Source organism: Ranitomeya variabilis, chromosome 5, assembly GCF_051348905.1.
Source record: "Ranitomeya variabilis isolate aRanVar5 chromosome 5, aRanVar5.hap1, whole genome shotgun sequence".
NCBI classification, from domain to species: domain Eukaryota; kingdom Metazoa; phylum Chordata; class Amphibia; order Anura; family Dendrobatidae; genus Ranitomeya; species Ranitomeya variabilis.
In genome coordinates, this window is record NC_135236.1 from 74,195,052 (window position 1) to 74,222,005 (window position 26,954).

Genomic DNA, 26,954 nt, shown 5'->3' on the forward strand with positions numbered 1-26,954 from the left:
CATTAATAGTTGATATCGGACCTCGATAGAGGTGTAAGGAGAGTTCCCCTCTTTGATAACCATAAGCTTTGATAATTTGTGGAGGAAGCCCCTTCCTTTTACAGTCACTACACACAAAATATTTTTATTGTCTGGTATCAAGGTTCCTTGAGAATAGTTCAGTAAAATGTAGGGAATAAGAAGTGAGTGAAGTAAAATATATACTGTATATATTTTTCATTTAAATATTCTCATTGAGCTTTTCTCATAAACTGCAAATGTGGGGCTCTTATGACTCAGTTTATTGTCTGTCTCTATGTACCAGTAGTCACACAAAGAGATTTCATCAAATAGCTTAATTTGGCTACAGAGGCACATATGAAGAGTCCAGAAGAAGGTTTATTTTCAAGCTGAATTCTTGTATTGATGCACAATTACAGTAGGTAAAAAAGACGATTATGAACCAAGGTTGAATAGTTCTGAATTTATCAACATGGCTGATATATACTATCTGGGCAAGAAGAAAGGAGGGATTACTGATATCAGCGCAGAGGAGATCAACAGGATGAGAGAGAGGACAAACTTCTAAAAGGAAACCTGTTTGCATAGCAGTGATAACAGAAACAGTACAATGACAACACAATAATGTATGATTCCCAAGTCATCGGACATGGCAAGAACGTTACATTCCCTAATAATAACCAAAGCAAACATGTAATCATGATCTGGACACACAGTGATTTGTGTAAAAATCCATTAAAATATAATCATTTCTTCATTGTGTTCTAGTATTGTAGAATACTTTAGTTTAAGGCTTAGGGCTACACAGCGAACTTGGCGTCAACAGCCATCATGCAACCAAAGTTCACTTGCTCACTGCTACATTGTTATCTTATAGAAGTGATTGTGGTCATATTGCAACACCTACAATAACTCGCCTACAACAAGTAAGTTGCAAAATATACAACAGAGTCTGATTTTTGTGACCTTAATTGTCATGGTTGAGGCAATGTAGGTGTCGCAATAGTAATAATAATCTTTATTTATATAGCGCCAACATATTCCGCAGCGCTTTACAGTTTAACAGTTTCAAACACAACAGTCATAAGTAACAACGTTAACAATACAATAATTAAAGAGAAATAAGACGACCCTGCTCGTGAGAGCTTACAATCTACAATGAGGTGGGGGAGATACAAAGCACAGGTGTGTATTTACAATGATGTATTTACAATGATGGTCCAGCCATCTTCAGGGGGTGGGGGATAGTGAATGGGCTACACACACAAATATAAAATGAGTTTGATTAGTGAACGTGGTAGGCCGCTCTGAACAAATGTGTTTTGAGGGAGCGCCTAAAACTATGCAAATTGTGGATGGTCCTAATATCTTGGGGCAGAGCATTCCAGAGGATTGGCGCAGCACGGGAGAAGTCTTGGAGTCGGGAGTGGGAGGTACGGATTAGTGCAGAGGTTAGTCGAAAGTCGTTTGCAGAGCGCAGAGGTCGGTTAGGCTGATAGACAGAAATGAGGGAGGAGATGTAAGGGGGTGCCGCACTGTGGAGAGCTTTGTGGGTGAGAACTAGCACTTTGAATTGTATTCTGTAAAGAATGGGCAGCCAGTGTAATGACTGGCGAAGAGCGGACGCGTCCGAGTAACGATTAGCCAGATGGACGACCCTGGCTGCCGCATTAGGGATGGACTGGAGAGGGGAAAGTCGCGTGAGGGGGAGGCCAATTAATAGAGCGTTACAGTAGTCCAGGCGGGAGTGGATCAGGGCGACAGTGAGGGTTTTTGCTGTTTCCATGGTGAGAAAAGGGCGGATTCTAGAGATGTTCTTTAGGTGTAAGTGGCACGAGCGGGCAAGAGATTGTATGTGGGAGGTGAAGGAGAGATCAGAGTCAAACATAACACCTAGACAGCGTGCCTGCTGCCAGGGTGTTATTATGGTGCCACCCACAGAGAGGGAAATGTCAGATTTAGAGAGGATAGTAGATGGCGGGAGCAGAAGAAGTTCAGTTTTGGAGAGGTTGAGTTTCAGATAGAGAGCGGACATGATGGAGACTGCAGACAGACAGTCAGTGGCGTTCTGTAGTACAGCGGGGGTAAGGTCAGAGGATGACTGTTGTGTGAACTCTATTTTTGGGCTCCCTCTAGTGGTCACAAGCGGTACTGGGTAGTGATGTCTTTCTGCAGGTTGCTTCATCAGCTGGTTCGTTATCCTTGGTTGGTTTCCTATTTAGCCCACCTGGATACTCAGTTCCTTGCCTGCTATCAATGTATTCAGTGCTCTTAAGATTCCTTGTGATTACCTTGCTCCCAGCCTCTCCAAGACAAGCTAAGTTTTTGTCCGTTCATTTTTTGATTATCAGCATTCATCATGTTTCTTGTCCAGCTTGCTAGGATGTGATCTCCTCGCTTGCTGGTTGCTCTAGGGGACTGAGTTTCTCCCCCCGCACCGTTAGTTGGTGCGGGGGTTCTTGAATCTCAGTGTGGATATTTTGTAAGGGTTTTTTACTGACCGCACAGACCCCTTTACTATTTTCTGCTGTCTAGTATTAGTGGGCCTCATTTGCTGAATCTGTTTTCACCCCTGTGTAAGTGCCTTCCTCTTACCTCACCGTTATTATTTGTTGGGGGCTTCTATATCTTTGGGGATTATTTGTCTGGAGGCAAGAGAGGTCTTTTCTTTCTCTCCAGGGGTAGTTAGTTCCTCAGGCTGGCTCGAGACGTCTAGGAATTTTTTAGGCACGTTCACCGGCTGCTTCTAGTGTGTTTGGATAGGTTCAGATTTGCGGTCAGTCCAGTTTGCCACCTCCCTAGAGCTTGTCCTATGTTTGTTACTTAGCTGGAGAAATTTGTGATCCTCAACCACTAAGGATCATAACAGATGACGTGTATAGTTGTGTGTCATCAGCATAAAGATGATAATGAAAGCCAAATCTGCTGATGATCTGTCCAATTGGGGCCGTGTAGAGGGAGAAGAGAAGGGGGCCAAGGACTGAGCCCTGGGGTACCCCGACAGTGAGAGGAAGAGGAGATGAAGTGGAGCCAGAGAACAGAACACTGAAGGAGCGGTCAGAAAGGTAGGAAGAGAACCAGGAGAGAGCAGTGTCCTTAATGCCTAGTGACTGGAGCCTAGAGAGTAGGAGAGGGTGGTCAACAGTGTCGAAAGCTGCAGAAAGGTCGAGGAGAATGAGCAGAGAGTGGTCACCTTTACGTTTTGCTGTCAGAAGGTCATTGGTCACTTTGATGAGTGCAGTTTCATTCAAATGTAGGGGGCGGAAACCGGACTGTGAAGGGTCTAGGAGGGAGTGAGTGGAGAGGTAATGGGTAAGGCGGGAGTAGACCAGGTGCTCCAAGAGTTTAGAGATGAAGGGGAGATTGGAGACCGGTCTGTAGTTATTTGGGCAGGATGGGTCGAGAGCGGGTTTCTTTAGTAATAGAGTAATGATAGAGTGTTTGAAGGAGGAGGGAAAAATGCCAGAGGAGAGGGAGAGATTAAAGATTGTAGTTAGGTGAGTTGTAACGACTGGAGAGAGAGACTGGAGGAGGTGTGAGGGAATGGGGTCGGTGGTGCATGTAGTCGGACGAGAAGAGGAGAGGAGCCTGGAGACTTCTTCTTCTGTGATGGGATCGAATGTGGAGAGTGAACCAGTAGAAATGCAGGGAGGGATGAGAGTCACTGAACTTTGTGATTGGGAGCGGATTTCCTGACGGATATTGTCTATTTTCTCTATAAAGTGGGAGGCCAGGTCATCAGCACAAATGTCTGTGATAGGGGCTTGTGCTTTTGGCCTGAGGAGGGAGTGAAAGGTGTCATAAAGTTTCTTGGGGTTGTTGGCAATACAATCCCTTTAAGTTCTACAGCACCGTGATGTAGCAGCGGAACCAATCGAACGTCGCTGACGAAGTCAAAGTCGCCCTGTAGACCGAGCATTATATGTTTCTCGATCTAGGGTTTGGTGTATCAATAATACTACACCTGTCACAAGACTAAAGCCCGCTAGATGTCACTGCTACATCTCAGAGCAATATAGATAACCCGAGGGTAAGTGACCACGACAATCAAGTCGCAAGAAATCCAACTACAAAGGATGTTTTGCGACTTGTTTGTCGAAGACGCAGTTCCCTCGGGGTCACAGTGAAACCCCATTCACACATTGCAATGTAATATACCATCGACACCTAGCAAACATGGGTTGTGCTATCAAAGTTGCTGTGTAGCCCTCGGCCTAAGACATGGATATAAATGAAGATAAGCTCATATAAGTTAACGACCAATAGGGAAATTAACATTATTTGAACATAGTTTTACATATTTACTTATTGTTTTTGTTACTTATTTTTCATATAAACTATCTTGAAACATTACTATTTTTTGGGTAAGTTCACACAGGGCGTTTTTGCTGTGTTTTTTTAATGCTAATTTTCAGCTGCTGTTTACAATGCCAGCAAAGCCTATGAGATTTCAGAAATCTCATGCACACACATTGGTTTTTTGTTTGATCAGTATTTTGTGCTTTCCTGCGTTTTTTGGACATAGAGCATGTCACTTCTTTCAGCGTTTTTGCTGCTTTTTTCACCCATTGACTTGAATAGGTGTTGAAAAAATTGCAGCAAAAACGCAGCAAAAATGCAGGTATCATGATTTGCTGCATTTTTGCTGCTGAAGATCCAAGGACATTAGCATGGACAAAGAGAAAAAACGCACAAAAAACGCAACAAATACGCAACAAAATGCACCTAAACCTGCGTTTTTTGGACGCAGCTTCTTTCCTGCCAAAAAGATCAGGTTTTGCTGCAGAAAAAAAAAAGCAGCAAAAACGTCCTGTGTGAACTCACCCTTACACTTGCCACCAGATCACACAATTGGCCGACATTTTTTAATTTTTGTAGCTCATTTGCTGGCTTTTCTGTATAGACTTGGACAGAATGAGAATTGTCATCTCATTATCATTTAAAAAAGGATCATGTAATGGCATCTCTACTGTGTTGCTGGAAGTAGATATACAGCAGGGTATTAACAATATACAAGCAGATAAGGCTCTGTATGCTGCTTCCCGGTCACTCTCTGTTTTCTGGGGGAGGTGGGTTTATCCCATCGCGGTGACTGTAGACTCTGAAGGTACCTGGGTCACCAGTGGGCAATATCGAAGGGTAATGAGACAAATACGGAATTCAGAATATTGGTACTGCAAGGACAGCCACGTCCAGACCCTAAGGTGCTAGGTGTGGCCATGACTGCTACACCAACAATTAATATGAATAGTCCTCCAGATCAAGAGTAGAGATTTTGCCCACACTTCTTTTTCAGTCTTCTAACAGAAGGATTGTAGTTGGTTGCGGCTCCCTCAATATGAAGGTTGGCGAGTTGTGAACAATGAACTCAATCATTTGATTCTGTTTAACAGTGGCCAAAATTGGTGAAAAATTCCTAATCGAAGAAATACACCTGCTCGTAGCCACTGATATTCGCCGTGTATGTCGATGGCCAGTTATAGATCAGAGCTGACTCTTCCTCCTTCCGGTTTGAGAAGTGATTTGAATTCTTTCGGGCTGTAACAGAAAGAAGAAAGAAACTGAAAAATCTTTTTGTTAGTGCCCAATTCAATAACATTGCCCCCACAGGGGATATGAAGTACTGCAATGTGTTCATGGGTTTTCTAATTAATGGGTCCTTTGATATATTTTATGAATAAAGGCCCCATACACATTACACTAATTTTGTCTGAACCAGCCGAATTCGACCGGTTCGGATGATGATCTAAAATGTATGGGGAGCTGGTTGACATTTTCATATACCCGATTAAGGAATTATAGGAGGGGGGTCTTCTGTCCAGCATCCCCACTTTTTTGTTATATTGGGGAGCGTTTCTGTCTCTTAACACTGGAAGTCCCAGAAATGTTGAGCTCTCTGGGTTCCAAAGGTAGAAATGTTAAATGACCCCTCTCTGGGACTTCTAGTGTTAAGGACCTGTTTTGTCCTGTCCCACATTACACAGAAACCCTATGATTTGAATGCACACTGAGTAATGCTAAACTTCTCCTTTGGGGGCATTGCAATGAATTTTAACACCAATGGCATTGGTCACATGGGTTTTTTTTTCATTTGTTTCTGGTCCACTCAGAAAAACCACCAGAAGAAGACACGGCACCGAAACGCGCGTTGGGGATACCTGGCATCACCCCACAATCAGGTATCATGGATTAGTTTTTCATGTTTAGATTAGCTGATTGTTCTCCTGCCCATTGTTGGTTTTGATGTGGCAGTGAGTTATCATGCTCTACGGTATTTACCTTTTCATGGGTTATTTTCTCAGTGTGATCTCCATTGTCTAATATTTTAATTCTACATGACGTATTTACACAATTGTTTAGTATATGGAATATACAATATATTTTGACAATCATCTTATATTTGTATTGCCTTTTGGTAGCTCTGTACCTTGTGGTGCATTGCCATTTTTTGCCTGCTTCGCATATTGTTTTTATATTTTCTGGCCTACAAATCTTTTGTATTTTTAACTTTTGCATTCAATAAATACAAATTTTTACAATGGTCAATACACATTATATTTTTCTTTTGTTTTTTTTAGAAACTGCCTAAGAAAAACTTTAACGTTTGGTAAAAATGTCTTGAAGCTTTTCGTTAATAAAAACTCTTCAGGGCAAAAAGAAAAAAAAAAAACGGTCTATTTTTCAGGTGATCAAAAATGACGAGTCTTTCAAGCAGAATGCAATTAATGAAATGCAGTCGTTTTGTTGTTTTGTTAACGTTCTCTGATGTGTTTCATTAATGTTTTAATTAGGCTTTGAAGTTGTTGTTTGTTTTTTTTCGGGGGGGGTTTCTTTAGCATTTTTGTGGTGATTTTACGTCGGTTTTCAAAATGTAATAAGAAATAATGAAGTTAATAAAAAAAATTTGCAAGCATTTTTTGTGTGATTTTTCATGAATTTTTCAGAACCAACCAGCTCCAAAAATACGTGATTATAAACTTTGTGTGAATATACTCTTAGTGCGCAGTCAGATGGCCTTATAAATCGGACCGCAGTGCTCGGACTGGCCGCGGCTCTCCTGAGCAGAGCGTAGCAGATGCATAGAAATATATGGATCTATCACGCTCTTGTCGGGAGACCGCCTAGCCAGTCCGTTCACTGCGTTCCGATCTCGGCCCGATTTATAAGGCCATCTGACTGCGCACTTATTGTTAGATTTTACCAGCTGAGCATTGGTGGTCCTAGTAAGGGGATACATAGGGATTAGCTTATTATTAAGAGACCTTTCGAACAAAGAGACATTATCCATCCAAGCGGACAACCCTGTTAGGTAGAAAGTGACAGAGGACGGCTCCACTCAGCTGATAGCTCACATCATTACCTTCATTCACAAAGAAGTTTGCAATATACTGTGATAACCAAATGGCGTTGACGGAGTGCGGATAGGCGAGATCACTTTCCCACTGGAAGCGGTTCACCTCCGGATGCCACTGCACTCCATAGATGGGATATTCCCGAGCTGTGAGAGGAGGAGACATGATTATAGCTCCTAGAATCAGCTATCATCACAAGGAATTGCTCCACTGACGACCTGCTCACCCTCCATGGTGGATATGAATTCCTCACCATCCCGATCATGGTTCGTGGACAGAATGCGGTAAAATGTAGAAAGCTTCTCATTGGCATAGAAGGTCTACAGAACAAGATGAAGAGTGCCATAATGGAGTGAATAGGCATCAGTTAAAGGGGTTGTCTTAGCTTATTTGTACACAGGCTTGAAATATTTACTACATCTTTAAAGACGCTCAATAAACTTATAATTTAATTTCTTTCCACGCATTTCATGCTCTTCACAACAGTCCATGCTTCAATGCTCTGAGATCAAAATACTGTTTATACTGATCATTGCTTACTTCTAGGTAACAACAATTCCTAGAAGCACCCTGCACCTCTTCTCTGCTCAATGAACCACCTTGCAACAAATATAGACACTAATATACTTATTTAGGGTGTAATATAGAAAAATAACACTGGTGGGTGAGAGTGGACAAAACTTGGCACTTGCCCATGCACCACCCCACAATGGGAGAAGAGGTTGATTCTTGCCGTACAGTTAAAGGGGACCTTTCAACATGTCATAAGGGACCAGATTTTGCTCTTATTGTATTCCCACTTCTCTCCCGAGTATTCTACATTTTGTTTTATTAAAATCAGCCATACAGTTCCAGAGATATGGGAGGTTTGGTTTAGTACACATTTTTGCGGTCTTTAAAAAGGGGGCGTGGCTACCAGGGTCATTATGCAAAGCAGCCTAAAGACACGCCCCAGAGACTCCTGTGAGTCAGGGCTCCAGGTAAAGATCATAAAAATTAGTACTGAATATAAAAGCCTATAACTCTGGAACAGTATAGCGGATTTAAAAAAAACAAATAGCGGTTTGATCAGGGTAGCACAAGGAATAAAATCAGGGCAACAACAGGACAGTTTTAATCCGATGACATTTCCCTTTTAATGCAGATATCTCATGCACATGCTTGAACAGAATGAAAAGAATTACAGGAGGACGGATGCGTGGACTGTTAGGCTGGAGATTACTTTTCTTATGTGGATTTCTGGACTGAAAACTCTTTAGAGGACTTCAGATTTAAAAACTAATTGCATTGAGCAGCTTTTTTTGATTTGCAGACATGGAAACTACAAAACATAATTGTAGGACAAACTTTTTTAAGTGTGGAAACAACACACAAAAAGAATTTGCTTCTTCGCCCCTGTTACCTTTGGAGTAATTCCATAATGGTGGAAATTTGCTGTTATATGTTCCCGAGAGGCTGCATGTAGTAAATTAGGGGGGACATGATGGAACATTTTGCTAGAAGAAACATCTGTTTTGAAAAGAGATACAAAAGGAATCAACGAAGTGTAATACTGTATGTAAGATAGGAAAGATTGATACAATTGCAATCAAAATTAATTGTAATATAGGCTTTTTAGAAACATTTCCAAACTTTCTGCTGTTTGTTATAAACAAATGAAAAAAGAACAATTTTGGTGGAATCTGCTCGAATCAGCAAACAGCCATCTACAATTATCAAGTTGTCACAAAAAAATGGCTCAAAAATGAGGAATTGTACAGAGACTAACACATACATATAAGAAACAAACCATAATTCAGAAAAAATTGCTGCAAGGAAAAAGAATATCTAAACAAAATAGTATCACATGCGTATGAAAAAGCCCCAAAACTTAACAAAGCATACTGCTTAAGAGCAAGAAAACAAGAAAAAATGTCAATCCATTTAAATTAAACCTCATAACCTCCTAGAAGTGATCACAACCCCGCATCTGAAAAATTCTCGAGGAGAACTGGAGTAGTGTATTCTTAAAGATCCATCTTAAAAGAAATATTCAGAATAAGGCTATGTGTACATGACGTATTTTAAATTCAGAGACACCTGCATAGTTTTTCAAGCAGAAGATGTTTCAGGAAACTTTGGAGCTTTTTGCCCTGATATGTATTTTGTGTGGGCTTTTGTTTTTTTTTTGTAATTTCCTGAGCGGTTTCCAGCTTTTTCCGCCATTTTTCCCGTGATTTTTCTGACTTTTTTTTTTATTGCTGTCAATTTTTTCACTCCATAGAACAATGAAGAAACTACTAGAAATATACGAAGCGCCTTCTGAGTAAACAATGCCGGAAGAATGGAGCGGTCACTTATTTTAACCACTTGGCATTTTTAGAAACCTAAGAGGTTAAAAGACGTTCAAAAGCCTGAACATGTGCGCAGCAAGTCGTTTTTACATAGAAATGTCTATGTTTATTCTTTGGAGCATTTTCTTTTTTTTCAGGTGGGTTTTGGAGCAGACCTGCCCGAAAAAGAAGTAATGTGTGCATACCCTAGGAATAAATTAATGAATCAGGTATTGTGCTATTTTTCACCCACAACCCGGAAACTGGCTCTCTTATTCCAATCGATCCCATAATAGAACATGTAAGTAACAGATTGGATACACTCAGGCTTGGACTGGCCCACAGGAGAACAGGAGAATCCACTGGTGGGCCCCTGTGCAAGATTGTCCACCCGTCCTCTTATATGAGCAGTACTTGGCACTGAATCCGTATGTACAAACGCATCATCTTATTCATTTAACAATCTACCCAGATAATTGTTACATAAATTTGTGATTGAGGATAATGTCACATTTGCATGTAGCTGAGAAGTGGGGTCCTGGAGATAGTCACAGGTGCCTCCTTGGCACCCCTGTCCGAAGCTGGATACATTCAAGAAACAAGAAATATATCCATTGTAGAAATTAACAACACTATCTCCAAAAGGTTTGAATGAGACCACTTAATTGATCTGGTAAAACATTAAATTTCCATGTGGACTTTGCACAATTTGCCCAAAAAAGATGAGCTGAGAAAATAAATAATAAAAGAGAGAGACATTGACACCCAGTGACCAGAAGTTAGAATTCCACCTAAGTGTATGTGCACACAACGACTTTTGTTTAACTGCTCCAGGGTTCGGAAACTGTGAAGCGGTTAAAAGATGTAGCATGTCCATTATTCGGATAGCTTCTGCTATGAAGCTGCACTCTACTTATAATTTAAATAATTGAAAAAAAGATGACAGTGGAACTGAAAATGCTGGTAAGACCACCAGAGAAGCCTCTTCAGGAGAAAGACCACCGCCGTCCACTGAGATGAACTTCAGTAATTCATCTTGACTTTCACGGATCGAATATAGAAATAAGGTTCGATTTATCAAAGCTTTTACGCCAGCTTTAAAGAGACCCCAAACTTAAGCGCAAATCAAGGTTGCGATAATTTTTTTAAAATTTTGATGTTCCCAAGCCAATTTCACCCAGATCCAACAAAGTGGGCGTAGCTGGGGCGATACAAGAGGCAGGGCAACCGCCGGTTGTCAAGTTCATGATGAGCAGCGGCGTTCGCTACATCACATCTTACTCTACCAGGAGGTGCACAGCTACTTGTCAGACACACTGGATTCTTTAAGAGGTGCGCGCCTCCTAATGAATTAAGAGCCTCACACTTCATCCCACCTCCTCATTAAGACCAGTGTAAACATCTCCAGTTTTTATGAATTGGGGCCATAGTCTTTTATCAAAACCTCTCTTCTGAGAGATTTTTCCGTTCAGTTGATTAAGCATCCTGCTTGGACTAAGGATCTCTTCCTGTTGCTCTCCTGAGCGATGTCTCTGTTTCGTTGATTAGGCCTCCTTGCCTGGGCTAAGGGCTTCGTCCCACTGCTCTCCTAAGAAATTTCTCCTTCGTTGATTTGCCCTTCTGGCCTGGGTAAGTACCTTGTCTTGCTGCTCTCCTGAGCGATTTTTCCGTTCTGTTGATTAAGCCTCCTGCCTGGACTAAAGGTACCTTCACACTAAGCGACTTTGCAGCGAGAACGACGACGATACGTGACGTTGCAGCGTCCTGGATAGCGATCTCGTTGTGTTTGACATGCAGCAGCAATCTGGATCCCGCTGTGATATCGCTGGTTGGAGCTAGAAGTCCAGAACTTTATTTCGTCGCTGATCACCAGCTGTCATCACTGGATCGGTGTGTGTGACACCGATCCAGCGATGTGTTCACTTGTAACTAGGGTAAATATCGGGTTACTAAGCGCAGGGCCGCGCTTAGTAACCCGATATTTACCCTGGTTACCATTGTAAAAGTAAAAAAAAAAAAAAAACAATACATACTCACCTTCTGATGTCTGTCACGTCCCCCGCCGGCGGCTTCCCTGCACTGAATGTGTCAGCGCCGGCCGGCCGTAAAGCAGAGCACAGCGGTGACGTCACCGCTGCTGCCAGCGCTGACACATTCAGTCAGTGCAGGAAGCTCTAGGCAGCAGCGCGTAACCCTGTGGACGCCGGGGGACGTGACAGACATCAGGAGGTGAGTATGTACTGTTTTTTTTTTTACTTTTACAATGGTAACCAGGGTAAATATCGGGTTACTAAGCGCGGCCCTGCACTTAGTAACCTGATGTTTACTGTTATGACCCCAGTGGACAGGGTCTCAGAGGAACGTGTAAGTCTGCGAGATTCAAAAATCCAGCTCATAGGGCTGTGGTAACTGGGTTGACCAAATAGCTACTCCTAACGCCAACACTAGAAGTAGCCGGGGATCATGCCTACGGTGATCGCTAGATGACTCGCGCCAGCCGGAGAATCTAACTACCCCTAGGAGAAGAAAACAAAGACCTCTCTTGCCTCCAGAGGAAGGGACCCCAAAGCAAGATACAAGCCCCCCACAAATAATAACGGTGAGGTAAGAGGAAATGACAAACACAGAAATGAACAAGGTTCAGCAAAGAGAGGCCAGCTTACTAATAGCAGAATATAGCAAGATAACTTATCTGGTCAACAAAAACCCTATAAAAATCCACGCTGGAGATTCAAGAACCCCCGAACCGTCTAACGGTCCGGGGGGAGAACACCAGCCCCCTAGAGCTTCCAGCAAAGGTCAGGATACAGATTGGAACAAGCTGGACAAAAATACCAAACTAAACAAAAGCAAAAAGCAAGGAAGCAGACTTAGCTTGAAATACAGGAACCAGGATCATAGGACAAGAGCACAACAGATTAGCTCTGATTTCAACGATGCCAGGCATTGAACTGAAGGTCCAGGGAGCTTATATAGCAACGCCCCTGAACTAACGGCCCAGGTGAGGATATAGGAAAAGACAGAAGCTCCAGAGTCAAATCACTAATGACCACTAGAGGGAGCAAAAAGCAAAATCACAACAGTACCCCCCCCCTTAGTGAGGGGTCACCGAACCCTCACCACGACCACCAGGGCGATCAGGACGAGCGGCGTGAAAGGCACGAACTAAATCGGCCGCATGAACATCAGAGGCGACCACCCAGGAATTATCTTCCTGACCATAGCCCTTCCACTTGACCAGGTACTGAAGCCTCCGCCTGGAGAGACGAGAATCCAAGATCTTCTCCACCACGTACTCCAACTCGCCCTCAACCAACACCGGAGCAGGAGGCTCAGCAGAAGGAACCACAGGCACAACGTACCGCCGCAACAAGGACCTATGAAACACGTTGTGGATAGCAAACGACACAGGAAGATCCAGGCGAAAGGATACAGGATTAAGGATTTCCAATATCTTGTAAGGACCAATAAAACGAGGTTTAAATTTGGGAGAGGAAACCTTCATAGGAACAAAGCGGGAAGAAAGCCACACCAAATCCCCAACACGTAGTCGGGGACCCACACCGCGGCGGCGGTTGGCAAAGCGCTGAGCCCTCTCCTGTGACAACTTCAAGTTGTCCACCACAAGATTCCAGATCCGCTGCAACCTATCCACCACAGAATCCACCCCAGGGCAGTCAGAAGGTTCCACATGACCCGAAGAAAAACGAGGGTGGAAACCAGAGTTGCAGAAAAACGGCGAAACCAAGGTGGCGGAACTAGCCCGATTATTAAGGGCAAACTCAGCCAACGGCAAGAAGGTCACCCAATCGTCCTGATCAGCAGAGACAAAACACCTCAAATAAGCCTCCAAAGTCTGATTAGTTCGCTCCGTCTGTCCATTAGTCTGAGGATGGAAAGCAGACGAAAACGACAAGTCAATGCCCATCCTACTACAAAAGGATCGCCAGAATCTGGAAACGAACTGGGATCCTCTGTCTGACACAATATTCTCAGGGATGCCGTGCAAACGAACCACGTTCTGGAAAAACACAGGAACCAGATCGGAAGAGGAAGGCAGCTTAGGCAAAGGAACCAAATGGACCATCTTGGAGAAGCGATCACATATCACCCAGATAACAGACATGCCTTGAGACACCGGAAGATCAGAAATGAAATCCATGGAGATATGTGTCCAAGGTCTCTTAGGGACAGGCAAGGGCAAGAGCAACCCGCTGGCACGAGAACAGCAAGGCTTAGCTCGAGCACAAGTCCCACAGGACTGTACAAATGACCGCACATCCCTAGACAAGGAAGGCCACCAAAAGGATCTGGCCACCAGATCTCTGGTGCCAAAAATTCCTGGGTGACCTGCCAACACCGAGGAATGAACCTCGGAAATGACTCTGCTGGTCCACTTATCAGGCACAAACAGTCTGTCAGGTGGACAAGAATCAGGCCTATCAGCCTGAAATCTCTGCAACACACGTCGCAGATCTGGAGAAATAGCTGACAAGATAATACCATCCTTAAGAATACCAACAGGTTCAGCGACTCCAGGAGCATCAGGCACAAAGCTCCTGGAAAGAGCATCGGCCTTCACATTTTTTGAACCTGGTAAATACGAGACAACAAAGTCAAAACGGGAGAAAAACAATGACCAGCGGGCCTGTCTAGGATTCAGGCGTTTAGCAGACTCGAGATACATCAGATTTTTGTGATCAGTCAAGACCACCACACGATGCTTAGCACCCTCGAGCCAATGACGCCACTCCTCAAATGCCCATTTCATGGCCAACAACTCCCGATTGCCCACATCATAATTTCGCTCCGCAGGCGAAAACTTCCTAGAGAAAAAGGCGCAAGGTCTCATAACAGAGCAACCAGGGCCTCTCTGCGACAAAACGGCCCCTGCTCCAATCTCTGAAGCATCCACCTCAACCTGAAAGGGAAGCGAGACATCAGGCTGGCACAAAACAGGCGCCGAAGTAAACCGACGTTTCAACTCCTGGAAAGCCTCCACGGCAGCAGGAGCCCAATTAACCACATCGGAGCCCTTCTTGGTCATATCCGTCAAAGGTTTCACAATGCTAGAAAAGTTAGCGATAAAACGACGGTAGAAGTTAGCGAAACCCAAGAACTTCTGAAGACTCTTAACTGACGAGGGCTGAGTCCAATCAAGAATAGCTCGGACCTTGACTGGGTCCATCTCCACAGCAGAAGGGGAAAAAATGAACCCCAAAAAGGGAACCTTCTGTACACCAAAAAGACACTTTGAGCCCTTGACAAACAAAGAATTTTCACGCAAAATTTTAAAGACCATCCTGACCTGCTCCACATGCGAGTCCCAATTATCAGAAAAAAACAGAAGAATATCATCCAGATAAACGATCAAAAATTTATCCAGATAGTTCCGGAAAATGTCATGCATAAAGGACTGAAAAACTGAAGGGGCATTAGAGAGCCCAAAAGGCATCACCAAGTACTCAAAATGACCTTCGGGCGTATTGAATGCGGTTTTCCATTCATCCCCTTGCTTAATGCGCACAAGGTTGTACGCACCACGAAGGTCTATCTTGGTAAACCACTTGGCACCTTTAATCCGGGCAAACAAGTCAGACAACAGCGGCAAAGGATACTGAAATTTGACAGTGATCTTATTTAAAAGCCGATAGTCAATACAAGGCCTCAAAGATCCGTCCTTTTTAGCCACAAAAAAGAATCCCGCACCAAGAGGGGAAGAAGACGGACGGATGTGTCCTTTCTCCAGAGACTCCTTGATATATGAACGCATAGCGGTATGTTCAGGTATCGACAGATTAAACAGTCTTCCCTTAGGAAATTTACTGCCTGGAATCAAATCTATTGCACAGTCACATTCCCTATGAGGAGGCAATGCACTGGACCTGGACTCGCTAAAGACATCCTGATAATCAGACAAATACTCCGGAACTTCCGAAGGCGTAGAAGAAGCAATAGACACAGGCAGGGAATCCTCATGAATACCACGACAGCCCCAACTAGACACTGACATAGCCTTCCAGTCAAGGACTGGATTATGGGTCTGTAACCATGGCAGCCCCAAAACAACCAAATCATGCATTTTATGTAGAACGAGAATACGTATCACCTCGCGGTGTTCAGGAGTCATGCACATGGTAACCTGTGTCCAATACTGCGGTTTATTTTCTGCTAATGGCGTAGCATCAATACCCCTAAGAGGGATAGGATTTTCTAATGGTTCAAGAATAAAACCACAGCGCTTAGCAAATGAGAGATCCATAAGACTCAGGGCAGCACCTGAATCTACAAACGCCATGACAGGATAAGATGACAGTGAGCAAATCAAAGTTACAGACAGAATAAACTTAGGATGCAAATTACCAACGGTGACAGGACTAACAACCTTAGTAAGACGTTTAGAGCATGCTGAGATAACATGTGTAGAATCACCACAGTAGTAGCACAAGCCATTCCGGCGTCTATGAATTTTCCTCTCATTTCTAGTCAGGATTCTATCACATTGCATCACATCAGGTGTCTGTTCAGACAACAACATGAGGGAATTTGCGGTTTTGCGCTCCCGCAACCGCCGGTCAATTTGAATAGCCAGAGACATGGTATCATTCAGACCTGTGGGAATGGGAAAACCCACCATAACATTCTTAATGGCCTCAGAAAGGCCATTTCTAAAATTAGCGGCCAGTGCACACTCGTTCCAATGTGTCAGCACGGACCATTTCCGAAATTTTTGGCAATACACCTCAGCCTCTTCCTGGCCCTGAGACATAGCCAGCAAGGCTTTCTCTGCCTGAATCTCAAGATTGGGTTCCTCATAAAGTAAACCGAGCGCCAGAAAAAACGCATCAATATCAGCCAATGCCGGATCTCCTGGCGCCAACGAAAAAGCCCAATCTTGAGGGTCACCCCGTAAGAATGAAATAACAATTTTTACTTGTTGAGCAGAGTCTCCAGACGAACAAGGTTTCAGGGACAAAAACAATTTACAATTATTCCTGAAATTCCTAAACTTAAATCGGTCTCCTGAAAACAGTTCAGGAATCGGAATCTTGGGTTCAGACCTAGGATTTCTGGTAACATAATCTTGTATACCCTGCACACGAGCGGCAAGCTGGTCCACACTTGTAATCAAGGTCTGGACATTCATGTCTGCAGCAAGCTTAAGCCACTCTGAGGTAAAGGGGAAAAGAAAAAAAAAAATGAGAGAGGGAAAAAAAAACCTCAACATTTTCTTTCTTATAATCCCACTTCTGCAATGCATTAAACATTTAATACAGGCCTGGCATACTGTTATGACCCCAGTGGACAGGGTCTCAGAGGAACGTGTAAGTCTGCGAGATTCAAAAATCCAGCTCATAGGGCTGTGGTAACTGGGTTGACCAAATAGCTACTCCTAACGCCAACACTAGAAGTAGCCGGGGATCATGCCTACGGTGATCGCTAGATGACTCGCGCCAGCCGGAGAATCTAACTACCCCTAGGAGAAGAAAACAAAGACCTCTCTTGCCTCCAGAGGAAGGGACCCCAAAGCAAGATACAAGCCCCCCACAAATAATAATGGTGAGGTAAGAGGAAATGACAAACACAGAAATGAACCAGGTTCAGCAAAGAGAGGCCAGCTTACTAATAGCAGAATATAGCAAGATAACTTATCTGGTCAACAAAAACCCTATAAAAATCCACGCTGGAGATTCAAGAACCCCCGAACCGTCTAACGGTCCGGGGGGAGAACACCAGCCCCCTAGAGCTTCCAGCAAAGGTCAGGATACAGATTGGAACAAGCTGGACAAAAATACCAAACTAAACAAAAGCAAAAAGCAAGGAAGCAGACTTAGCTTGAAATACAGGAACCAGGATCATAGGACAAGAGCACAACAGATTAGCTCTGATTTCAACGATGCCAGGCATTGAACTGAAGGTCCAGGGAGCTTATATAGCAACGCCCCTGAACTAACGGCCCAGGTGAGGATATAGGAAAAGACAGAAGCTCCAGAGTCAAATCACTAATGACCACTAGAGGGAGCAAAAAGCAAAATCACAACAGTTTACCCTGGTTACCCGGGTGCTGCAGGGGGACTTCGGCATCGTTGAAGACAGTTTCAACGACGCCTAAGTCGTTCCCCTGATCGTTGGTCGCTGGAGAGAGCTTTCTGTGTGACAGCTCCCCAGCGACCACACAACGACTTACCAACGATCGCATCGCTGGTCGTGATCGTTTGTAAGTCGTTAGTGTAACGGTACCTTAAGGATCTCTTCCTGTTGCTCTCCTGAGCGATGTCTCTGTTTCGTTGATTAGGCCTCCTTGCCTGGGCTAAGGGCCTCGTCCCACTGCTCTCCTAAGCAATTTCTCCTTCGTTGATTTGCCCTTCTGGCCTGGGTAAGGACCTTGTCTTGCTGCTCTCCAAAATTATTCTCCTTTTGGTTGATTAGGCTTCCTGGTCGGGGTAAGGACCTCTTCCCACTGCTCTCCTGAGTGATTCATCTTCTTCTGAGGTGCTGCTATAAGTCTATTCAGTTGACAATGCACATCCGACTTGATGCAAGTTTGACCAATGACTTATCCTCTGTCTTTGCCTCAGGGATTTTTATATTTTCTAACTGCATTACAGTAGATCACATGTCCCTGTGCCTCTGATCTCTCTCCTCCACCCGGGCAACCAAGGTTCTCATTTTAGTTTCTCCATTGCTCCGTTAGTTTGCATCTCTTATCTCTGACCAGTAGATGGCCATATCAGTCTGTACAAGTCCCACTGTGCATTCCTGATGTGTGAGTCACTCACTCTCTTACAATGTCAATTCCATCATCCTATATAAGGGGACCAACAAAAAAAAATGACATGGGGCACCCCCTATTTTTAATAACCAGCAAAGGCTAAACAGACAGCTGTGGGCTGAAATTAATAGCCTGCGAAAGGGCCATGGATATTGTCCACATCTCAGAATAATAGCAGCAGCCCTCAGCCACCCCAAAAATGGCATATCCATTAGATGCGTCAATTCTGGCTCTCAGCTTCAGCTCTTCGCTTGCCAACACACCAGGGCAAGTGGGGAGTAATGGATTTGGGGTTGTTGTCAGCTTTGTAATGTCCGCCGACTTCAAGCCCAGGGATTAGTAATGGAGAGGCGTCTATAGCACCCCCCATTACTAACCCTGTAGTCAAAAGCAATAAACACACACAGAGAAAAGTCCTTTATATGTATAAAGCACTCCCTAACATTACCCTCTTTTACCTAGTGTAGGGATTTCACTCACTCAGGTGCGATGGCTGACACTTCAGGAGGCACGTTCCTTTAAAAGTTCATAGGTTTATTACATCAAAATGTAACAGCAAACAAATAGCCTTTAGTTCAGGAAAAGGAAAAACAAAGTGTCCAGTCTTTCAGCCTCAGACCTGGAACTTTAACACATTCTGGAGGCTAGCAGCTCCACACATCTCCTGTGTTAAGCATTTGCCTGTCCTTTATAGTGCTAACCACACCCAGTAACCCATCACATGATTAGCCATGTGGTCTGACATCACCACAGGTCCTGGAAGACACATATATACATGGTTATATACAACAAAGAAATACTCCGGGCTACATTACAGCAACAAGGCACTTATGTGGCACATACCTCCCGTCGACTACACACCCTTTAGCCATGCTACATACCTCCCCCCTCTGCCTAAAGCCGTGGAGCTTGACACTTTTCCCCACTAAACAAGGGATTCTTGATAGGGCATCCGCATTACCGTGCAGCTTTCCGGCCCTATGTTCCACATGGAAACTGAAGTCCTGCAGGGCTAAGAACCAACGGGTGACCCTAGCATTTCTACCCTTTGTTTCCCTTATCCATCTTAGTGGGGCATGGTCAGATATCAATCTGAATTTACGACCCAGCAGATAGTACCGTAACTAGTGTTGAGCGATACCGTCCGATACTTGAAAGTATCGGTATCGGAAAGTATCGGCCGATACCGGCAAAGTATCGGATCCAATCCGATACCGATACCCGATACCAATACAAGTCAAAGGGACTCAAGTATCGGACGGTATTCCTGATGGTTCCCAGGGTCTGAAGGAGAGGAAACTCTCCTTCAGACCCTGGGATCCATATAAATGTGTAAAAGAAAGAATTAAAATAAAAAATATCGCTATACTCACCTGTCCGACGCAGCCTGGACCTCAGCGAGGGAACCGGCAGCGTTGTTTGTTTAAAATTCGCGCTTTTACTTGGTTACGTGAAGTCCCGGCTTGTGATTGGTCAGGGCGGCCATGTTGCCGGGACGCGGACCAATCACAGCAAGCCGTGACGAAATTACGTCACGGCTTGCTGTGATTGGTCCGCGTCCCGGCAACATGGCCGCCATTAACCAATCACAAGCCGGGACGTCACGGGAGGCTGGACACGCGCCCATTTTAAAAAGCGCGCGTGTCCAGCCTCCAGTGACGTCCCGGCTTATGATTGGTCACGGCGCCATGTTGCCGGGACGCGGACCAATCACAGCAAGCCGTGACGAAATTACGTCATGGCTTGCTGTGATTGGTCCGCGTCCCGGCAACATGGCCGCCATTAACCAATCACAAGCCGTGACGTCACGGTTGGCTGGACACGCGCGCTTTTTAAAATGGGCGCGTGTCCAGCCTCCCGTGACGTCCCGGCTTGTGATTGGTTGCGTCTCCCATGTGACTGCGACGCAACCAATCACAATGCCGGAACGTAATTTTAAAATCCTTAAGGACCTGAAATTACGTCACGGCTTGCTGTGATTGGTTGCGTCGCCCATGTGACTGCGACGCAACCAATCACAACGCCGGAACGTAATTTTAAAATCCTGAAGGACCTGAAATTACGTCACGGCTTGCTGTGATTGGTTGCGTCCCGGTCACATGGGCGGCACGCAACCAATCACAAGCCGGGACTCACGTAAAGGAAAGAAAAGCGCGAATTTTAAACAAAGAACGCTGCCGCTTCCCTCGGTAAGGTGCAGGCTGCGTCGGAGAGGTGAGTATAGCAATATTTTTTATTTTAATTCTCTCTTTTACAAATTTTTACATTAATGTTGTTTCGATACCGATACCCGATATCACAAAAATATCGGATCTCGGTATCGGAATTCCGATACAGCAAGTATTTGCAGTATCGGAATGCTCAACACTAACCGTAACGTGTCCACCGCCCACTTTATGGCCAAACACTCTTTTTCCACGACTAGTAGTTGTTCTCAGATGAGGACAGCTTTCTACTCAGATAGAGGACAGGATGCTCCTCCCCATGTAGCTCTTGGGAAAGGACTGCTCCTACCCCAACATCTGAGGCATCTGTCTGAAGAATAAATTCTTTATTAAAGGCTGGGGCCATCAGAACGGGCTGCTTACATAGAGCCCCTTTCAACTCTTGGAACGCTGACTCTGTCTCTTCAGACCATTTAACCATCACTGATTTTGTCCCCTTTAGCAGATCAGTCAGAGGCGCAGCCACTGTGGCGAAGTTCGGGATGAACCTCCTGTAGTATCCCACGATTCCCAGAAAGGCTTTAACTTGCTTTTTGGAGAGTGGTTTCGGCCATGTTTGGATTGCTTCCACTTTCCTGATTTGGGGCTTTATTTCTCCACGACCCACTATATAGCCTAGGTATTTAGCTTCTTCCTTACCCAAGGCACACTTCTTTGGGTTTATTGTAAACCCCGCCTCTCTTAGAGCATCAAACACCGCTTGGACTTTCTCCAGATGACTCTCCCAGTCCGGGCTAAAGATGACGATATCATCTAGGTACGCAGCAGCGTAGGCCTTATGGGGTGCAAGGACTCTATCCATAGCCCTCTGGAAGGTCGCCGGAGCTCCCTGTAGGCCAAACGGCATCCGGACATACTGGAAGCATCCATCAGGTGTCGAAAAGGCCGTCTTCTCCTTGGCTTCCTGTGCCATGGGGATCTGCCAATACCCCTTTGTCAAATCCAAGGTGGATATATATCTGGCGTGCTCAAGCCTTTCGATGAGCTCATCAACGCGGGGCATGGGATAAGCGTCAAACTTGGAGACCTCATTCAACTTCCGATAGTCGCTGCAAAACCTCCACTCTCCATCAGGTTTTGGGACCAGGACAATTGGGCTCGACCAACCGCTCTTGGATTCCTCAATGACTCCAAGCTTCAACATACGCTCCACTTCCTTGGAGATAACTTCTCGACGAGCCTCAGGAATACGATAGGGCTTCACGTTCACCGCACATGTGGCTCTGTTAGGACCTCGTGCTCTATGACCTTCGTGTGTCCTGGCAACTCTGAAAACAGGTCCCTGTTTTTCTGGAGTAACTCCCGGCACTGCTGTTTCTGGGACTTCGATAGCGTCTCCGCTATAGTAACCACTCCAACCTCACCTTCTGGGTTGCTTAACAACGATGGAGTTACTGTCGGCTCTCTATCTTGCCACGGCTTGATGAGGTTGACATGGTATACTTGGAATGGTTTCCGTCTTCCTGATTGGTGAATTTTATAATTTACTTCAACAAGTTTCTCGACAACCTCATATGGCCCTTGCCATTTGGCCAAGAACTTGCTCTCCACCGTCGGAACTAACACAAGAACTCGGTCTCCCGTATTGAACTGCCTCACTCTTGCAGACCGGTTGTAGACTCTGGCCTGAGCTTCTTGTGCCTGGAGGAGCTGTTCTTTCACAATAGGCATCACCTTTGCAATCCTCTGCTGCATCAGGGCCACATGCTCAATGACGCTTCTGTGGGGCGTGGCTTCGGCTTCCCAGGTTTCCTTGGCTACATCCAGGAGTCCTCGCGGATGTCGGCCATATAGAAGCTCAAACGGTGAGAACCCTGTGGAGGCCTGTGGAACTTCACGAATGGAAAACATCAGATAGGGTAAGAGACAATCCCAGTCTCTACCGTCTTTCTCTATAGCTTTTCTCAGCATGCTCTTCAGTGTCTTGTTAAATCTCTCAACAAGACCATCTGACTGGGGATGGTACACCGAGGTCCTTAACTGGAAGATTTTCAGGGCTTTGCATAACTCCCTCATCACCTTGCTCATGAAAGGTGTCCCCTGGTCAGTCAGGATCTTCTTCGGCAGACCTGTCCGGGAAAAGACATGGACCAACTCACGGGCTATACTCTTCGAGGAAGAATTTCTCAAGGGAATTGCCTCAGGATAGCGTGTGGCATAGTCCAGGATGACTAATATATACTGATGGCCCCGGGCTGATTTAACTAAGGGAACAACCGTCCATGGCAATTCTCTCGAACGGTACCTCAATAATGGGCAGTGGCACAAGGGGGTTCCGGAAATGAGAAGTGGGAGCAGTTAGCTGACATGTAGGGCAGGACCTGCAATAGTTCACTATTTCTCGGTGACACCCAGGCCAATAGAATCTCTGCACAACCCGTTCCTGCATTTTTTCCACCCCTAGGTGTCCACCCAAGATGTGTGAATCGGCCATGTCCAACACATTCCGTCTATATGGACCCGGCACTACCAACTGCTCTACCAACTCCTCCCTTATTTTCGTGACCCGGTACAACAACTCCCCACTCATCAGAAAATGGGGAAACCTTGTGTCTGCCCCCGGCTCCTGTACCACCCCGTCAATAACTGTGACATTATTAAGGGCTTCCCTCAGAGTGGGGTCCCTATGTTGGGCAGTCCCAAAATTTTCACCGGTTACCTCCTCTCCTTACTTCCTCCTCATCCCCAACCAGCACACAAAAAGGAAACCTGTCTGTCTCTGGGTGTGGTGACACCGTTCCAGGGTTCACTGGTTCCCTACTCTTGCTAGGGAGCTCAGAACCTTTTCCCCACAAATCCCAAAACAAACAGAAATCCCTGCCAATAATTATAGGGTGCAACAAGTCCTGCACGACGCCGACTATGTGGGACTCAGTGCCACATGCCGTTTCAATGTCCACCCTGGCCACAGGGTAGTCCTTTGCATCACCATGGATGCACCGCACTCCGACCTTCCTTCCCGGGAGCAGGTGGAGAGGAAAAGTGGCCCTCACCAGGGTCATTAGGCTCCCCAAGTCTAACAGTGCCGTTACTGCTCAACTGTTCACCTTTACGGGACATGCTTGAGGTCCCTCGTTGGGCGGAGAGTTCACACTGCAGGCTGAATACGCATAGTATGAACAACGGCATCCCATGCTGCAGTCCATCTGCTCAGTGGTCTGGGAACAACGGGCAGCTATATGTCCTGGCCCGTGGCACCTCCAACAAATAATATCACCCGTAGGGACCTTGGGCACCACCTCCCCCGCCCTTTGTGACCTTGGACGCACCACCCCTTTTTGGGACTCCGCTCCCTTCTGGGACCCCCAGTACGGCATGGGTTGTCTCCCGGAGGAGCCTTCCAACCCTTGGTATCTCTCGACCAGTCCGATCAGTTCGTCGGCATTCTGGGGATCACCCTGGGCAACCCAAGTCTGTATGGACCTCGGGAGGGAATGCACAAACCGACCCATCATCACTCGTTCTACCATCTGTGCAGGCGTAGAGGACTCTGGCTGCAGCCATTTCTGGACCGGGTGCAACAGGTCAAACATTTGGGAGCGAGGCGGTTTGTCCCGGCGATAAGCCCAGGAGTGAACTCGCTGTGCCCTACCAGTCAGTGTCACCCCCAAACGTGCGAGAACCTCGGCTTTCAATTTGTCATACTCCTTGGCATCCTGCAAGGTCAAATCATAGTATGCCTTCTGAGGTTCCCCCGTCAGGTAAGGTGCCAACACCTCTGCCCACTGCTCTGGCGGAAGTTTTTCCCTCTCAGCGACCCTCTCAAACACCGTCAGGAAGGCCTCAACATCATCCCCGGGAGTCATTTTCTGTAATGCGCGTCTTACCGTTTTCCGGACGTGGGTGTCATCAGCCAAACCTGAGGTTGGGGCGCTCGTCTTGCCCTGGATGGCGGTTGCCAGAAGCTGCATCTGCTGCCGTTGCTCCTGCTAGTTCTGTTGCATCTGCTGCCATTGCTCCTGCTGGCTCTGCCGTTGCTCCTGCTGGCTCTGTTGTATCTGCTGCATCAACAGCCTGTTGGTCTCTTGCTGCTGTGACTGCAACAGCCTGTTGGTCTCTTGCTGTGCCTGCTGCCGTTGCTCCTGCTGTGACTGCAACTGGACCAAGTGTTTCAGCAGTTCCTCCATTTTCCCCGGCTGGCTTACAACAGACTTGACCCAGGACATTCAATAACAGACTTTTCGTCTCCGCTGGGAACGCTGCCCGCACGTCTACCACCAATTGTAGGGATTTCACTCACTCAGGTGCGATGGCTGACACTTCAGGAGGCACGTTCCTTTAAAAGTTCATAGGTTTATTACATCATAAACCACGTGGCAAAATAACAGCAAACAAATAGCCTTTAGTTCAGGAAAAGGAAAAACAAAGTGTCCAGTCTTTCAGCCTCAGACCTGGAACTTTAACACATTCTGGAGGCTAGCAGCTCCACACATATCTCCTGTGTTAAGCATTTGCCTGTCCTATATAGAGCTAACCACACCCAGTAACCCATCACATGATTAGCCATGTGGTCTGACATCACCACAGGTCCTGGAAGACACATATATACATGGTTATATACAACAAAGAAATACTCCGGGCTACATTACAACAACAAGGCACTTATGTGGCACATACCTCCCGTCGACTACACACCCTTTAGCCATGCTACACTAGTTATTACCTTTAAAAATGAAATAATCCAAAGGGGTCTGCTGTAAATCCGTCCCCCTTCCCAGGCTATTAATATCAGCTCGCAGCTGTCTGTTTAGCTTAATTTTTTGGGGGTCCCCCATTTTAATAACATGTAAAGGCTACACAGCTACGCAACAGCTGTGGGAAGATATTAATAGCATGAGAAGCTTCATGGTTATTGGCCTCTTTCCAGTATAACTACACCAGCCCCCAGCTGTCTGCTTTCCCTCAGCTGGGGTCTAAGGGGTAACGTTTCTCCTTATGGAGAGAGACATACCATCTCTGGCTTGTCAAGGTAAGGAGGCTTATTTGCCGTACAATGCTCCTCTGGGAAATTAAATATGCAAATTGCCTCTTCTGAGAAAAAGAGGACTTAACTCTATAGCGCCACCTGTTGGAAGTAGCGATCCTACAAGTCACAATCAACCCTCTAACGAGTCGTGCAATATGACTTAGGATATTGCACGACTCGTTAGAGGGTTGATTGTGACTTGTATGATCGCTACTTCCAACAGGTGGCGCTATAGAGTTAAGTCCTCTTTTTCTCAGAAGAGGCAATTTGCATATTTAATTTCCCTCAGCTGGGTATTAAAAATAAAAGGGACCCCACTTAATTTTTTTATTTTATTTTTTATAAGCCAAATACAGTAAGATACACATTCACTTACATATTTCTTTCTTTGCTCAGGCACCGGCTGCTGAATACTCTCATCAGTGTCACATACTCTTGATACTATCAGTGAGAGGAGAAGACGCCATGACAGTAGTAGTCATCCGCCAGTGCCTGTCTGGCAGTAACCTTGCCACCCCCAGTCACAGCCTCTGGCTCACATACTGTCCTATGCGTGACAACGTGGGAACCGCAATATCAGAGTTGCTGTTTTCCACACTGTCACACAGAGGACAGCGTGGGAACTGCCAGATGTTTGGGCCCCCCATTGACTCGAATGGGGTTCAGGTCATTTGTTGTACCCGAATCAAAACTTTTTTCTCAAGTTTGGACAAACCCAAACAACTACGGATCCCCTCATACCTATTCCAGTGGCTTCATGCACAATTGTCTTTCAGATGGGCTGTGCTGCTTACCATCAGTGAAGATGAGCGGAAGGGATATGTTATTAGCTGACGTCTTACTTAATAAATTCTTCCCGGATGTTAAGGCAGTAAGAATCTGGAAACCCATACAAGTGCCCCAGATAGGGAAATAATTACCGGAGGAGGTGGCCTGAGAAATAGAAAGAGGTATTAGACAGATCAGCCTGGTACCGGTACATCTGCTCAACACCTTAGTCTACACTGATTGGAGGAGAATGATTGATAGAACTTGGCAGGGACTTTGATACAAGACATGGGGATAAAAGTTAAATTTTATACTGCCTGCAAAAACATTTAAAAGGGTATTAAAAAGGGGTTACCTGTCACTTGTCAAAAATATGTAATTTTTTTTAACTTGGTGGAAATACTACTCTTCTCCTGATTCTGCCGTTGTTTTTCTTTTGTTCCTGCCTCTCTCCGTGCCTGAAATATGGCCTCCTCTTCCCTGTATATAAATCTAGTCTTTTTACCAAGGGAGTGTGATCTTCAACTATTCTCTATGGGATTGTCTTTGAGGACCATG

At 45.4% G+C, this 26,954-nt stretch overlaps 1 protein-coding gene across 1 annotated transcript in view; it reads right to left on the reverse strand.

The window, feature by feature from the left end:
• Window positions 1-360: 360 nt before the first annotated feature.
• LOC143774552 (gamma-glutamyl hydrolase-like) overlaps window positions 361-26,954 on the reverse strand; it is a 48,994-nt gene continuing 22,400 nt past the window's right edge. Inside the window, exons 6-10 of the mRNA XM_077262262.1 lie at window positions 26,423-26,561; window positions 8,755-8,861; window positions 7,579-7,672; window positions 7,361-7,498; window positions 361-5,538 (exon numbers count right to left, since the gene is read on the reverse strand). Coding sequence (XP_077118377.1) covers window positions 5,417-5,538; window positions 7,361-7,498; window positions 7,579-7,672; window positions 8,755-8,861; window positions 26,423-26,561 — 600 coding nt within the window. The 3' untranslated portion in view covers window positions 361-5,416. The remainder of the gene's footprint in view (window positions 5,539-7,360; window positions 7,499-7,578; window positions 7,673-8,754; window positions 8,862-26,422; window positions 26,562-26,954) is intronic.